The 16,474-nt window shown below is 52.6% G+C and overlaps 1 protein-coding gene across 1 annotated transcript in view; it reads right to left on the reverse strand.

The window, feature by feature from the left end:
• UMODL1 (uromodulin like 1) overlaps positions 1–16,474 on the reverse strand; it is a 63,329-nt gene that overhangs the window by 13,991 nt on the left and 32,864 nt on the right. The window contains exons 11-17 of the mRNA XM_030835476.2: positions 15,205–15,450; positions 14,857–15,075; positions 13,519–13,776; positions 11,839–11,951; positions 9,083–9,296; positions 6,337–6,474; positions 4,457–4,776 (exon numbers count right to left, since the gene is read on the reverse strand). Coding sequence (XP_030691336.2) covers positions 4,457–4,776; positions 6,337–6,474; positions 9,083–9,296; positions 11,839–11,951; positions 13,519–13,776; positions 14,857–15,075; positions 15,205–15,450 — 1,508 coding nt within the window. The remainder of the gene's footprint in view (positions 1–4,456; positions 4,777–6,336; positions 6,475–9,082; positions 9,297–11,838; positions 11,952–13,518; positions 13,777–14,856; positions 15,076–15,204; positions 15,451–16,474) is intronic.

Raw genomic sequence — 16,474 nt, forward strand, 5'->3', positions numbered from 1 at the left:
AATAAACAAATGGTACTACATAAACTAAAACTTGCACAATGAAGGAAACTATCAACAAAACAAAAAAGGCCACCTACTGAATGGGAGAAGATATTTGCAAATAATATATCTGATAAGGGATTAATATCCAAAAACATACAAAGAACACATATAACTCAACATCAAAAAACAAACAACCCAATTAAAAAATGGGCAGAGGATCTGAAATATATACATATTTATACATATATATATATATATATATATATATATAATGGAATACTACTCAGTCATATAAAGGAATGAAATCTTGCCATTTGTAGCAACATGGATGGACCTAGAGGGTATTATGCTAAGTGAAATAAGTCAGACAGAAAAAGACAAATACTGTATGTTACCCCTTATACGTGGAATCTAAAAAAAACAAAACAAATGAACAAACATAACAAAACTGAAACAGTTATAGATACAGAGAACAGGTGGTTGCCAGAGGGAAGGGGGGGAGGATGAGAGAAATAGGTGATGGAGATGAAGAGGTAAAAACTTCTAGTTACAAAATAAATGAGTCATGGGTATGAGATGTCCAGTGTGGGGAATATAGTCAATAATCATGTAATATCTTTGCAGGGTGATATATCGGAGCTAGACTTACCGTGGTGATCATTTTGAAATGCATAGAAACATGAATCACTATGTGTGTAACAGGAACTAACACAGTGTTGCAGGTCAATTATGCTTCAGAAACAAACAAACAAACCCACAGAAAAAGAGGCCAGATTTGCGGTCACCAGAGGAGGGAGTGAGGGAGGGGGAATTGGATGAAGGTGGTCAAAAGGTACAAACTTCCAGTTATAAGATAAAGAACTACTAGGGATGTCATGTACAACACGATAAATATAATTAGCACTGCTGTACTTTATACATGAAAGTGGTGAAGAGGGTAAATCCTCAGCGCTCTTACCCCAAGGAAAAAATTTTTTTCTCTTTCTTTAATTTTGTATCTATATGAGATGACAGATGTTCATTTAAACTGCAATAATCATTTCATGATGTATTAAGTCAAATCCTCATGCTGTACACCTGAAACTTATACAGTCTGTGTGTCAATTACATCTCAATAAAACTGGAATAAAAACTTTTTTAAAAAGAATCTTTAGCTCTTGGTTATTATTAGTCTCTCTAAGTTTTTATACAAATGCTGAAATTAGAATGATTGACAGTCATGATAATTTTTAGAGTTCATTTTCCTTGGTAGAGACTCCTAATGCATTAGCTTCTGGGCACAAAGGTGTATAGGTTCTTAATTGAACGATCCACAATGGGAACATTGAAACACTTTTGAATTGACGCTGTCTTCTTTGTTTGCTTTTTAAAATAAAGCGCTTGTGTTCATAGCTCATATTTTTAATTCTCTGCACGATGTTTACAGGTCCTGTGGTTTCTTCAGCTCAGAAGCCGACCCTCATTCAGCACATTTAGTTTTCCAATAGCCATGAAGCCACATCTCGGATGGGCTGTATCAGAGGCACCAAGTTTAGAACGTGTGTCCTCACAGTGGTGGACATTATGTGCCTTGACTCACTTTGAAAAATGCCTCAGAAAACCTGGACAGTCCCCTGCTATCTTCACAAGACTTTTACACGTATTTATGAAGATGATCCTGTACTTCGTGACTCTTTGGGGCACGGGCTAATTTCTCTCTTCCTAGACATACTCTAAACCATCTGAATATGGTATATCAAACTGAGAGGTGAGACCTTAAATTTAACGTAAACATAGATAGTATGAAACATAGTTTGATGTATATAGTACATTAAACTGAGAGATGAGACCTTAAATTTAACTTTTTTTAAAAACAAGGAGGTCGATAAAATTTAACCCCCTTCTCCCCAAAAAGGAGGAAGAACCTGCTAACTGTACGTAATCTGTTGTATTTGTATAAGTAAGTCTCCAGGGGGAATCTTAGTTTTTGACAAATTTCAAAACACAGAAGAGCTCCTGTGGTTTCCAGGGCCTGGATGACTCATAAGAGATGAATTTCCCTCTGCTCTGAAAGGACCCTGAATTTTACTGAATTTAATTGCTAAACCAGGTGTTTGTCTAGCTCGGAAAAACAAGCAAGTGGGAGAGCCGACCCCTGCAGCCTTGTGTCTGTGCCTCCGTGTAGGAGGTGCTGACTCCCCCGAGGGCAGCCTGGCCAGCCTGTCGCACCTGAGCACTGCCGGCAAGAGTGTCTTATTTCCTAGCATCTCTCACTTGAGGTCTGTAGGTCCTGCACCAATGTGGACCTGAGAACCACAGCGGCAGCTCTGCCAACACCTGTGCCCGCCCCCCGCCAGCTTGTGTGCAGACTGGCTCAGAACTGAAGTCGCCCAGAAGCTGCGGTCCCCCGCACTCTGCACCCCCCACCATGGCTGCTCACCCCCTCTCCGTGCGCCCACCTCCACGTGAGAGTCTTAGGAATCTTTAAGAAAGAGAAGCCAAACCCTGGTTATTTTTCAGCTGTGCTGGCTGAAGGGGTTGGAGGGGGACTGACGAAGGCTGTGGTCACTGGAAACGTCCTGGTTGGTCCGTCAACCCAGCGGCCCTGTGTGTGGGTCTGAGGGCCACCCCACTCCCGTCAAGGGGAAGGTGGAATCACGCCTGAGGGTGGCCAGCCGGGCCCACAGGTGCGCGTGGTCTTCCAGCTGCCTGGCCAGCCCTCGCCCTGGGTCTGGCCTCCAGGCAGGCTGGTACCTTGGAGCTGCCTTTGCCCCCGTGCCCCGTGTCCCCTGCCTGCCCTTCCCGGGTCTCTTCTGCGAGAAGTCTCCCACTGTGTCTCCCCTGCCTCCCCTCCCCAGGGCTCTTCCTACTGAAGCCCACACCAGCTCTGAGCCTTTCAGCCCGTGATGTCGCCTCCCTGTGCCCTTGACCTGGGGTCATCAGCAAGCCTAGCCCATCCAGTGCCTGGGCTTACCTGCCCCACGAGGGAGCTCACCCAGGGCTCCAACCAGAGCCTCTGAGGGTGATGGTCCCTTGCCCACCCCGTGCCGTCGAGGCCCCTGGAGAGGCAGAGTCGCAGAGGCCTCAGGGCTGGTCCTCGGAGGCCAGGAGACCTTGACCTTGACCACCGGCCCCATAGACCTTGGTGAGCCTCCAGGTCCCACTGGTGAAACGTGGATGACAATACCTGACCTGGGGGTGATGAGGGGGCTAGATACCCAGCCAGCAGGTCCCTGGGGTTCTCAAGGCCCGGTTCCCTCTCCACCCCTGTGCTAGGAAGCAAGGCCGAAGACCCTCAGCCCCACCCCCGCCCAGCCCAGCAGCACAGCGTCCCTGAGAACCACCTTCCCCACAGTGCCACGGCCGGGCCCCTGCTGAGACCCTCCCCCAGCCCACCTCCCACAGGAGACCCTTCCCCTTTGGGCCGCCGTCCCACCCAGGGCCCAGCCGTCCCGCTGGCCAGAGCCACTCAGACACCCTCCACCTTGTAAATCCTCCCCCATTTCTGGCCTCCCTCATCCAGCTATCTGCACTTGACCCCTGGGGTCATGGTGCACCCCTTGGGACCACTTCAGCCTCCTTCCAGAAGGCCCCTCCCCCCACCCCCGGGGCCCAGGAAGCCCAGCCCCACCCTGCTCTACTGGGTTATGGTACCTCCTGTGCCAGGACCTCACGTCTCTCCAAGGACAACACCGCCCGACGCTGCTCCCGCTTCCCCCGTGCCCAGCACTGGCTGAACCCATGGAAGGTGCTGCGTCTGCCTGGCATGGCCTTGAGAGCAGGGGCCAAGCGTGGGGAGCGGGAAGGATCGGGGGTGAGGGGTGCAGGAGTGTCACTGTGGCCTAGAGGCAGCATTTGAAGACACAGGACCTGGAGCCATCAGCCCACCACGTGACGAACGCTGCAAACTAGAGATGCTGACATGGCCCGGGACCCCCAGCACGTGGGGGAGGCGTCCCCACCAATGCACCGGCACACACAACCATTCACACATTCTGCACAAACACACTCCCACACGCACAGACACACACACATTCGCCGACATACATGCACACGGACACGTTCTTATACACATGCACCCGTGCATGCATGCACACACACACGCTCACTCACCTACGCACGTGCACACGAACATGTTTTCATATGCGTGCACACGTGTACACAGGCACACACGTTCACGCACAGGCTCCCGGCTTTCCTGCCCTTTCTCCTCCCCCACTGGCTCTCCATCCCGCCTGTGCATCAGAATCACTGGGAGGCTTTTGTAAACCCTGACTTTCCACCAGAATCCCTGCACCAGGGTGCAGCCTGGTCCCCAGTGAGAGCTCGGTCCTATTCTAACCCTTGGCTGGGTCCTCCTGCACTTACAGTCGGAGGCCTCGGGGTGCAGGGTCTTCCTGGCCCCCCAGACCACACATGGACCCTCCCCGGATCGAGATCCAGACTCCCGGAGCCCCCTCCCCGCGCCCCATGGTGGGTCTGAGCCCGGCCTCACACTCTGCATGACGGTTCCGCACTCGCCCCACGCGGCCACCAGGATCACGTGCGTGCTGTTGTGGTCGCTGACATTGCAGGACGGGTGTCCCAGGTACAGGGAGGATTCAGGGATGGACTCCTGCTGCAGGAAGCGCTTCTGGATGGCGATGGCCACCTTCTCGATCTCACAGAGCACCCTGACGGCCCCGGTCAGGTTCAGCCGCGGGGACAGGCCCTGGGGGGATGGGCGGGCACCCTGCACTGAGGCAGCCCCAGGTCCTGCTGGGGTAGGGGGCTGCTCTGGGCCGGTGGCCTGGGGTGTGTTGCCAGGAGAGTCGCCTGCAAGACACGAGGAGACAAAGGCATAGGGTGGGTCTGTGCTTCGGGACAGCCATGTGAGCCTGGCCAGCGACGTGGTACAAGGCAGGGGCGGGGCAAGGGACAGACAGCAGACGGACCACTCCGCACCCTGCAGCAGCGCACCCCCGGGGTTGCACATGCCAGCAGAGCCACACACATGCGTGTCGCACGTTCCTGCCAGCCCAGGCAGCTGGGCCTGCCCTGGTTCACCGTGGCCCCCGTGGCTGGGGAACTGAGGGGTCCCCTGCCCTCCCAGACTCTCCCAGGCTGATACTGGGCATGTGCTGAACCCATGGGCTTGGGATCAGCCATCACTCCTGGGGGCCCCTGAGTCTTATCTCTAAAGTGGGTTAATGAAGTTCGCTCTCTGGATCCTTGCGTCCCTTGTTCCTACTCCAGCTTCCTGCTTCCCTAAAGCATGCTGGGTTTCGACCTCTAGAAGAACACGAGCCTCTGTAAGAGCATCCACCATCCTCGGAGGGCAGACCCAGGACACACCTCAGCCCTCCCTGAGCCTCCTCTATGGCCCGGCTCTGCTGCCTGCCGCCCCGGCACCTGCCCTCTCATCTCAAGGTGCTGCTCACCTGGCTCCCCGGCCCCAGGATGCAGTCCAAACCCCTGCTCATGGCCTTCACAGCCTTCTCGACTGGCCTCACCCGGCCTCGCTGGGCGGGGTACTCCCCCTCTCTCCCACCCACCTCCTGTAGGCATCACGCTGCAGCCAGCCCACGCTGCATGCCTGGACCATGCCCGCCTTCAACAGCTCTGTTCTTACTGTTGCACCCACCCACCGCACCCTGCCCCACCGCAGCCCCCTCCGCTGGTGCCGTCGGAGCCATCCTTTAAGACTAGCTCAAAGACACCTCTTCCAGGAAGCCTTCCCTGACCACACTCAAGGGACTGAAACAACTTAGTCTCCTCGGGGCCTCCTGCTTCTGCCTCAAGTACAGCATATTCCATATTCCTTCAGACACTGTGTTCACTCCTATAAACATGTCTCCTCTGCTTGATCGCAGATCCCCGGATGGCAGGGGCCATCTCAGAGTCAACAGTGAATCCACGAAGGCCCCATTTAATGGGAAAAGTGCTGCGTGGACAGTGGGTCTGAGTAGAAACGCTTCCATGTCATGTGTCATTTGTCACACAGGCTGTATGTTTTGCAAGGTCATCTTTTAGCATCTGAGAGGACGCACCTGGGTTGATGTGTATATTTTCTCATCCAGGGCATCAGAAGAAGCACTTGGAGATGAGGCACCACCCAGAAGGCTGGAGGGATGTGGAAGGATGGGGCGGCACAGGCAGGTGCACACGTGTACACACACGTGCACACACATGCATGGTGCACACAGGCATTGCACACGTGCACACACATGCACGTGGGCACATATGCATGCTTGCACGTGTTCATACACACGGAAACTTGCCCAAGACATAGAAATATGCCAATCTCGTTTAGAAAAGACACACTTTGGGGATGAACGTCCTTCAAAGAACAGACTACCTGAGAGTATTCCAGACAAGGGATCCTGAGACTATTACCTTCGCAGGGTCTTCCAGAATATTCCACGGGGAGGTCGGGGGTGCCTCCCTCGCAGCTGCAGGTGAAGGACCCCAGGCTGTTGCGGCAGGAGGAGCCCGGGGCGCAGTCATCCTCCCCGCTGTCGCACTCGTCGTAATCTGGAGCGTTTAGGAAACAAGACAGGAAACCCTCACAGGAGGCTTGAGCACCGCGGCTCTGCCCACTGTTTACAGGCAGCCTGCATCTCGGGAACCAAGGTTAAAATTATCAAATGATAGCAAAGATGGCCAGTTCTGCAGGGTTCGGGAGACAGGGTGGTACCCTGATTTTCTGCCGGGTATGGGAGTGAGAGGCGGGTGGCAGGAAGTCTGCAGGGGCTGTTCTGGAAGGAGGATGATGGGGGCGGATGGGAGCGGGGGAGGGTGAAGGCAGCTCAGCATCCCCTCAGCTGCCTGGAGACCAGGAGACCAATGGGCCCCACCTGGACCCTGGTATCAGGCAGAGGGACCCCGGCACACACTTGCTTTCACCTCTAAGCTCAGTTACTTACCTTATGAACCATAATGCGGCTTTACTGCAGAAAATGGATAAAAACCAGGACAGCTTAGCAAAGAAAATAAAATGCCCCCTTGGGGCCACCTCCCAGACGTAAGTGTTTGCATGTTGGTGTATTCCTTTCCAGCCTTTCGAAAGGCAGACTGCAATGCAGCTAAGATCACGTTTTATACACAAATGTGAGTCCAGCTTCCATCCCATTTCCTTGGGTCAGGAATATTTTCTATCTCAGCAAACCTCATTTTTAATAATTGCCTGACAGTCCATGGCATGGATTACCAAAATTGACTTACTATCTTCCCTATTACGGGACTGTGGGTTATTTCCGACCTTCTGCTTTTAAGGTAGCACTGAGATGAATGTCTTTACGTGTAAACTATAGTCCACACTGAGTTCTGCTTCCTTAGGATGGAGTCCTGTAAGTGCTGTGATACAGGGGCTACATGCAATGAGCAGGATAAAACATTAAGGAAGAAAGACAAATATCATATGATAGAGCTTATCGGTGGAATCTAAAAAATTGGTACAAGTGAACTTATTTACAAAACAGAAATAGAGTCACAGACGTAAAAAACAAACGTGTGGTTTCCCAGGGTGTGAGGAAGGGATAAATTGGGAGATTCGGATTGACATATACACACTACGATATATAAAATAGGTAACTAATAAAGACCTGCTGTAGAGCACAGGGAACTCTACTCAATATTCTGTAATGACGATATGGGAAAAGAATCTAAAAAAGAGTGGATAGGTATATATGTATAACTGATTCACTTTGCTGTACAGCAGAAACTAACGCAACATTGTACATCAACTGTACTCCACTAACAATTAAAAAAACAAAAACACAAAGTAAAAAAACCCCCCAAAACAAAGTGGATGAAACATTTTTACAGCTCTTGACAAATACCAGGAAGTGTGAGCAAATCCTGTTCTCCCAGCGCTGTGTGCAGGGGCTGCTTCGCTATCAGGATTATCTTTAAAAAAAAAAATTCCTTGTAGATGGGCGAAAAGAGTAACTCATTTTAATGGGAATGCCTTTGATCCTTCCATCTTTGTTAGTCGCGTGGGAGTCATCTTTCACATATGATCTATTTGGGTCTTTTGTGTCTGTGTCTATTGGGTTCTTAGTATTTTATCACCAATGTGTGTGATCGCTCTTTATTTAGGATATAATTCTTCATCAGATTGTTGAAATTACTTTTTGGTTCACTGCTTGCTTTACAATGGTGACTGTTTTGTTTGACATGAGAGCTTTAACTTTTTATAGAGTCAAATAGTCCAGGCTTTTCCTCTGCAGGCTTAACCCTTCTCATTCCAAAGATCAGAAAAATATTCATCTATACTGTCTTTGATTTCATCCATACATATAACTATAAGCCTTTTATCGTTTATTCTCAGGCATGCTATGTGCTAGGGTCTGAACTGTGTATCCTCAACATCTGTGTGTTGAGGCCCTGACCCCAAGTGTGACTGCATTTGCAGGTGGACCCTTTAGGAGATAATTAAGGTTAACTGAGGTCGTTAGGGACGGGCCCTGATCCGACAGGACTGATGTCGTTATAAAAAGAGACAGCAGAGCGCTCCCCCTCTACACACACAGAGGAAAGGCCAGGTGAGGACACAGCAGGAGGGTGGCCGCCTACACGTCAGGAGCGGGCCCTCACCAAAATCAGCCGGCACCTTGGTCTTTGGACTCCCAGCCTCTAGAACTGTGAGAAAATAAATGTCTGTTGTTTCCATCCACGGTATTTTGTTACAACTCCAGCTGACTAATACAATATGAGAAGAGACTCTAAATCGCCTTTTCTCCCGGCTTTTCTTTTCAATTATTTTTCCTAGGATTTTCCACAGTTTCCTTGGAAACTGTGCTTGGGAGGAAATCTGCCAGCAGAGAGGGACCTGTCTGCCCTCAGCCCATGGAAGAGCAGCAAAGGAGGGAGGGGCAGGATGCAGCCTGCAGAAAGGATGCGGCATCCCCGGGAATCTTTGCAGGTTGCCCCGAAGATTTTTCAACCCTTAAACCTTTTTTAAAAAAAAAAAACCATAGGAGCAATAAGAGAGATGAGGGTCCTATCTGTTTCGCATTTTCATCTAATGCAGGGAAGCCGTCAAGAGGAGGCGCATCTTTCAGAAACAAAGCCAGTGGCTAGGATTTCACTGCCTCTCCCTTGCAGAGCAAGCCTCCACCGGGGTCCAGCCTCTGCCTACCCACTATGAAGGGGTCACCTCCGACCACCTCCAGCAGAGAGGCGTTCTGAAAGGCGGCCAGGAACGTGGCAGACACCTCCCGGACATCCACGTCTGCGATGACCAGCAAGTTGAACTCCACCACGACGCTGCCGCTGGAGATGCGGGTCACTTCCACCTGCACCCCACCTGTGTCCAGGTGCTGAAGCATGGAGGCTGGCAAGGAATTCCGCACCTTTAGAGAAACAGGTCTGGTGAGAAGAACCGCGTGCCGAGAGAGGAAACGGGGTCCTCGTCCTCTCCTCTGGGGATCGCAGCCGGCAGCAGCGCTGGCCTTGGGAAAGATGTCAAGGCCGCAGGTGAGTTCTGCCCAGTCCCCAGGCCCAGCACGAATGCCGGTGGGGCCCGAGACACGGAGCCCTGTCCCCCAACCAGAGCCAGCCGGTCAACGTGGGGCTAAGTGCCAAAGCCCCACCCTATGGGGCTTGTAACTTGGTAGGGGGCTCATAGCGGCATTTAGCATCTGCTGCTCTTAGCTCAGAGCCCCGGAGGACAGGGCTGAGCAACTGGTCCTAGGGAGGGACACCACCTCTCCGACTCCACTTTTTCCGTGACAGTGCTTGTGGCCTTCATACTGCGGAACATTTCCCCTTCCTTTCTTCCTGCTGCCTTTCCGAAAACTGCTTCCCCGTGGGCATCCTAGTGAGACAGGTAGTTCCTGCCTCTAAAAGCCTTGTTCATTATTCCATCAATCTGGACAGAATCCTACATCACACACCATATTATTCCATTCTAGCCCATCATGGCCAAAATGCCCAGAAAGGTACCCAATCTTGTAATGAGCCTTAAATTGTGCGTATAATGCAAATGTGCCATGGAAGAGCCCACCTCCGCGGTTTGCCCTCACAGAGAAAACCTGGTCTGCATCCGAACTGCATGAGGTTCAAGGGACAGGCTCGTGGATTCCCAGCCTTGGGACAGCCAGTGTGAGCAAGTCTGTTGTTACCCATCAGAGGGTGCAGATGCCCCGGAGACCCCAGAGCCGCCTGCAGTCACATGGCTGCCATCTTTTTCATTGGAAGAGTTGGTCTTCTCTCTCTCTGTCTCTCTTTCTCTCTGGGATTTCCAGAGAGGGATCTGCCAGAGTCTTGGATTAAAATCACTTTTATCTGCATCTCAAGCCAGTCTCAAAGAGGAGTTCCAGGCCCCTTGCTAGGAACTGACAAACAATAAAGTGACACATTAACCCACAACCTCCCAAAATGTGTCCTAATGTCCTACGTAGGTGTTAAATTGCATAATTATTTGCTATCCTGAAACTCCAGACAGACAAAAACTGTCCCCCTAAATAGGCAAAAGATGAAAAGTTTTAAAAAGGAAAGATTAATCAAGGAACTTGGGGTAGCAGTGAAGCTGCCTCATGTGACCACCAGAGCTATGTGAACTGATTTCAGTGATTGTTGTTTAATATGGTGTGTAACTATCATTTAACCTAAGGAAGATTTGATATACATATGAATGAAATCATCAACAGCTCTTGAATCCACACACTGGGCCAGAAGCTGGGGACCTCAGAATAAATAAATAAAGCAGGACCCCAGATCTAGAGGAGTCCCAGTATGACAGTTCCTGGAGGCAGCATGACTTTTATCGGGAACGCTGATGGGATTGAACGGAATCACCAAACAGCGCGGCCACCGGCATTGCTAAGGCGCCACCGTGTTGTGACTCCACCAATAGGTGGCGCTGCCGAGCTCTCTCTAGTCTGTGTCTTAAACCCCCAGAACAAGGAAAAGCTAAACTGTATGAGACGTCCTCTATGCAAACAAGATCATGACAAGTGCATTCTCTATCCATCAAAGGGTAATCTAACCACCAGCAAAAAGAATATGGAGATTGCTCCTCTGACTAAATTGTAATAATATACCATCCCAAAGAATGCCAGTGGGTTGGCGGAGGGCACTGCAAGGGAGAGTAGGAAAAGGAATTTTTTTAAGGTCGGATCATAGTGGCATTATTCACAATAGCCCAAAAGTGGAAGTAACCCAAGTGTTCATCAATGGATCATGGAGAAAGAGAATGTGGTCTGTCCATACAGTGGAATACTATCCAGCCATAAGAAGGAATGAAGTTCTGATGTTGGTACAACACGGATGAACCTTGAGGACATTATACTCAGTGAAATAAGCCAGACCCAGAAATCACATATTGTATGATGCCACCTCTATGAAATACCCAGAACAGGCAAATCCACAGAGACAGGAAGCACACATCTGGTTCCAGGGGCAGAGAGAAGGGCTGATGATGAGCTAACGGGTTTCTTTCTGAGAGGACGAAAACCTTCTGGAATTAGCTGGTGGTGACGGTTGCACAATTCTGCAAATACAGTCTAAACCACTGAATCGTGCACTTTCAAAGCGTGAGTTTTGCGGTATGTGAAATAGATCTCAATTTTTAAATTTTTTTCTTTTTAAGGCCGGGGGAGGTTTTCTGCTCTACAGGGTCCCGCATCAATAAAGAAGTTTTACTGAACAGGAAACAACGTGACGTAAGGATGCAGCAGAGGAAAAGGCATGTCTCCCACCTGCTGATGTGTCTGTTTAATGGCAGATCCAGGACACAAAGGCACCACACCAGAGCTGGAAGTCCCAGCTTCCTTCAGAAGCGAGAAGTCTGTGGCACCTGCAGGTCTGGGTCCCGTTTGGCTGCCACTAAGATGCTACCACCTCCCTCCTTCACATCCCAAAAGAAAACAAGGACCGATGCCACCAACTTACCATCCGAAAGAACAGCTCCAGGAAGGCCTGGTACTCCTTGCTGCTTGCGTTGCGGAAGGATTCTAAGTACTTGACGTTCACTATCCTGACTTTTCCACTGAGCTTCTGGGCCACTGCAGGATGGAGAATAAACACGTTTGCAGGGGTATCAGGTAGTAGAGTATCATCTTATCTTAATAAGAGTATTTTTACGTTGGCCAGGAAGAACATCGAACTGAGGCTGATTTGCACTCTGTAGAGAAGGAACAGCACCTGGTACGCACAGACACAGCCTCCAGCTCCAGAGGACGACGGGACAGAGGCTGGGCGCAGAGGGAGACCCTGCCGGGGGCCGCGGAACCAGCTGAGCCCCTGCGTCTCTCTCCTGCCTGCCTGTGGAGAGGATGGCGACAACTGGAGGGTGTGGCCTGACCTAAAAGCCATCAGGAGCACGAAGGTGCACAGGTGAGAGCAGAGGTGGACCCATCTCAGGCCGGGGTCACACAGACGCGCGGGCCACTCCTCCCTCCAAGCACGGGTGAGACCTCCAGATGGCAGATGTACGCGACAGCCCAGCACCAGCTCTCCTCCGGGGCCGCCCTGCCTGACCGTCCGGCCAGCAGCGACCTCCACTTCTCCAGCTGGTCGTGAACTTGCACTCGCCTTCCTCACCCACATCTCCTCTCTAGTTTCCCAGTTCACAGCTAATTCGTATTTTCAAGCATATAAAAAGAAGTTCTAAACGTTTATGACTTAGGCATCCCCCAATGGGTCACCTTAGGCGTCTCCCAAGGGACGTGCACCCCATCTCGAAGACCACTGTTATCAACTCTTAGACAGTTGCCCAAGATTTGAGGACTAATCTGCAACATCAGGTCTGCCCTTGGCTGTTCAGGTAAGCTGGACATTCAAGAAGATATGTGGATGACAAATGCTAATGAGGAGAAAAGAGGAATTTTTTTTTTTTTTTGCGGTACGCGGGCCTCTCACTGCTGTGGCCTCTCCCGTTGCGGAGCACAGGCTCCGGACGCACAGGCTCAGCGGCCATGGCTCACGGGCCCAGCCGCTCCGCGGCATGCGGGATCTTCCCGGACCGGGACACGAACCCGTGTCCCCTGCATCTGCAGGCGGACTCTCAACCACTGCGCCACCAGGGAAGCCCAAGAAAAAAGGAGTTTTATCTGAATATATAACTATCGACAAGGCTCAGCTCCACCTTACGTTTCACTTGCTCAATTCTACTCCCCTCCCTTTTACTCTGCGGGTCCCAGGCTCAGTGGGCGGGGAGGGGGGCACTCACAGATCTGTCCATCAGCATCCTTCCTGAAAGCCAAGTCCAGGTCTGTTAGGAGTGAGGATGGTCACAGGAAATGGGTAGACCAGCACTGCACCCATTTCCCTGCCACGTACCCACGAGGACCCAGATGGGCGAGCGTCTGCAGCCTCTGCAGAGTTTGGAGCGCTTTGCAAAGCAGCCTCTTTGTCTACCACCTGTCCCTGAAATAAGCCCCCTCCTGTGTGGCCTTTGAACACCAGCTGAGTCTGAAGTGAGCCAGACATTCCTACACTGAGAGGAAAACGGAATCCCAGCATCCGCAAGTTCATGCAGCTATTTTAAACCTTAAGCCACCAAAAATCCTTTTCATGCCTTTTCTCATCCCTTTAAGAACCAGTGGCAAACGCGTCTCTGAAGCCTGTTACCTGTCCTCACTTTCAGGTGGGCTCTGGAACTTTCTTTTCCACATGCTTTGGCCACGATCTCCACCAGGTACAAAACACCAGGCTCTAGGCCAGACAGTGTCAGGCTTGCATTCTGGCTCTCCAGGTGCACAGTGGGGGTCCGCGCAGAAACCAGGGTGAGCTGGAAAGTGGGGCGCAGGGTGAGATCCGCCACCCATGCCACGTGAAAGCCCGTGCTGGTCACATTGGAGACGGTGACCCTTCCGATGGGCGTGGGAGCTGAGAAGTGGAATATAAGTTCCCTGATTAAAATCAGTCCAACGTTCCCAGGAGACAGGAAGGAGAACCGAACCCCGCCCCCCGCCACGGGGACATGAGAGTCCTCAGGGGAGGCCAGCCCAGGGGAGTCAAGTCCCCCAGCTTCCACCTACACATGTGGATGCAGAGTCCCTGGACAGCCCCTGAGCCCTGGGCTCCCAGGGACGGCACCCCTGCCCCTTAGGTTTGCTCTGTGCCCACCCCTGAGGTCCCCGGACCTCTGGAAACAAAGTTTTCTTGAGCAGGTTCTGGGCAGCTCCTCCAGAGCGGCTGCCCCCCTCGACCCCTGGGCGGACTCCCCAAAAATCAGCCTGGTGGGCCTTGCTGGCTACAGACCATTCCTACAGGGGACTTGGATGATGTATGTGGGCTGAAGAGTTTAGTTTCGGATCTAGCCCTGTGCAGCAGAGGAGATGCATCAACGGAGCTGCTTTCAACAGCTGGATGCAATCCAAGGCCAGGCCAGCTCCGTGAGCTCACACGGGGATGCCAAGGCCACCTCCCTCCTTGGGAAGCGCAGGCCAGGCCCGTGCCCTGCACAGAGTGGCTGCCTGTCTCCTGGGGTATCACCCAGGGGTCTTGGTGATGGCTCAAGCCTCTACAAGTAATGGGTAATGTGGAACTGCCGGGGGTCAGTACGGCTGGGAGGGTACAGAGCTGCTGGGGGAGCTGCAGCAGGCTTGGGGATGCAGAACTTCTGGGGAGGTACAGAAAGGTTGGGGGCCCAACCCCGCAGGGGGGATGCGCCCCGTGCTCAGTGCACTTAATGCAACACATGCCCAGCTTCCTGCTCCAGCTATTGGCAATCGGGAGGCTTAGGAAGGGGGAGGACCGGGCTGGAGGGAAAGCGAGGAGACCAAGTTCTCACCCTTACTAGACTGGAAGCCGACCGCCAGGGGACAGAGCTGCACGGCACTGGGTTGGTCTCACCCAGTGCTACTGGACTGCCCTGGAATGGACGACTGTGTGAGCCTTTGCTGAAGGGAGCTCACACACCAGCAGCTCCCCATGGCCCTGGGACGCACCCTTCCTGCCACTCACCGCAGGCTGGGGTCTTCAGAGATGCAGGCGTGGTGGCCGAGGGCAGGTCTGGGGAGCCGGAGGGTCCAGGGTCTGAGTTTTGTGGCCACGCGGGGTCCAGAGGTACTGGCGGCGTGTCCCTCGTGGGGAGGCTGGTGTGCCACTCAACGTGGTCCATGGGGCCCTGGGTAGGAGCGGGCCGGAAGAGCGGCTCCGTGGTGGAGTTTGGGGGCAGCCATCCTGGGGAGGCTGGTAGGCTGTCCATGGCCCCAAGAGGGGAGCTGTGGGTGGGCCCCGGAGCCCGGGAGGAGAAGGTGCCAGCCACCCTGCTGGCCGCCCACTGGCTGGTGCCCAGGCCTGGGGCCACGCTGGGCTCCCCCTCCACGGCTGGCCCAGTGCTGTTCCTGCCATGACCGAGCACGCTGCTGACCCCTGTCCTGGGCGGGAGCCCTGGGGTCCAGGCCTGGCCTGCTGCAGTGGTGCGCCGCGGGTATCCAGGGCTGGGGGACAAGGCGGGGGTCTCCAGGCCGAGGGCTGTTGTTTCTGTGCTGGGACCTGGGGCTGTTTCGCCTGTCACCGGAGATGGTGCACCACCGGTGGGGCTCACCACGTCACCTGCCGAGACACATCCTCTCTCAGACGGGGCGTCTGGTCTACTCTGGTCAAGAGCCCCCCCCCCAGGTGACTTTAAGAGGGGGCACAGGCTATCCCCATGGGTGGTTAAGAATGTTTGCCACGGCCCTTGTTTGTGGTCTCCCAAGAGCTCTCTCGGAAGGCCCTGGAGCCTCTCCATTTGATCAGTGAGGATGCCGTGACCCTGAGATTAGGGGGTCCACCTGGGAGGCTGCAGAACCAGGACATAAGTGCGAGGCTTGGCTCTTGCTGGCCTCAGATGGACCGTGGAGCCGCGGGCCTTTGGAAATGGGGATAATTTCCCCCAAATGTGTGCTCAGTGTGGGGCTAGGTTCTGGTCACTCTTATCAGCTCGCTGGGCGACACAGGTATAAGAAAAAGGATGGGAGAAGAGAAGCTGTGTGGGTCTTAGGAAGTGGGACACTATACACAGTAGTTAAGGACTAGAGGCTTTCTCCCAGGGAACCATTCTCTTGCTTCCTCCAGCCAGAAAGCCTTTGCAGGGATGGCAAACAGGTAGCTGAGCACCTATGCTGCCCACCCTGTGTCCAGAGCAGACATTGCTAGTCGATCACAGCATTTTAAGTCTGTATGCGACCTCCTCCGGCTTCTGAACTCAGCACGCCAGGTGGCCCTAACAAACTGATCAGAACTTGCTCCCAGAAATGTTGGGGCAGAGACACGCCAAGAATGGGGCTCAGAGACCCCACATCAAGGCCTTCTCCATGCTCACCGGGGCTCCTACACCATCTTGGGGTCCAGTCCACCCAGGGAGGGACCCCTGCCCCCAGGGGTTTCATCATGACTTTCTCTGACCCTTTCATTCATAAAAATAATTTAAAATCATACTTTAAAACTGCACTGGTATAAAGACTAGATCCGTAATTGATATTTACTGTTATTAGATTCTTTTTTTCTTTTGATATTAAAAGCAATTAAATCATTCTCATGGGCCCCTAACAGTATGGTGGGCCCCAGGCACCGTGCCCACCCTGCTTGAGGAGAG

This window comes from Globicephala melas, chromosome 4 (assembly GCF_963455315.2).
Source record: "Globicephala melas chromosome 4, mGloMel1.2, whole genome shotgun sequence".
NCBI lineage: Eukaryota > Metazoa > Chordata > Mammalia > Artiodactyla > Delphinidae > Globicephala > Globicephala melas.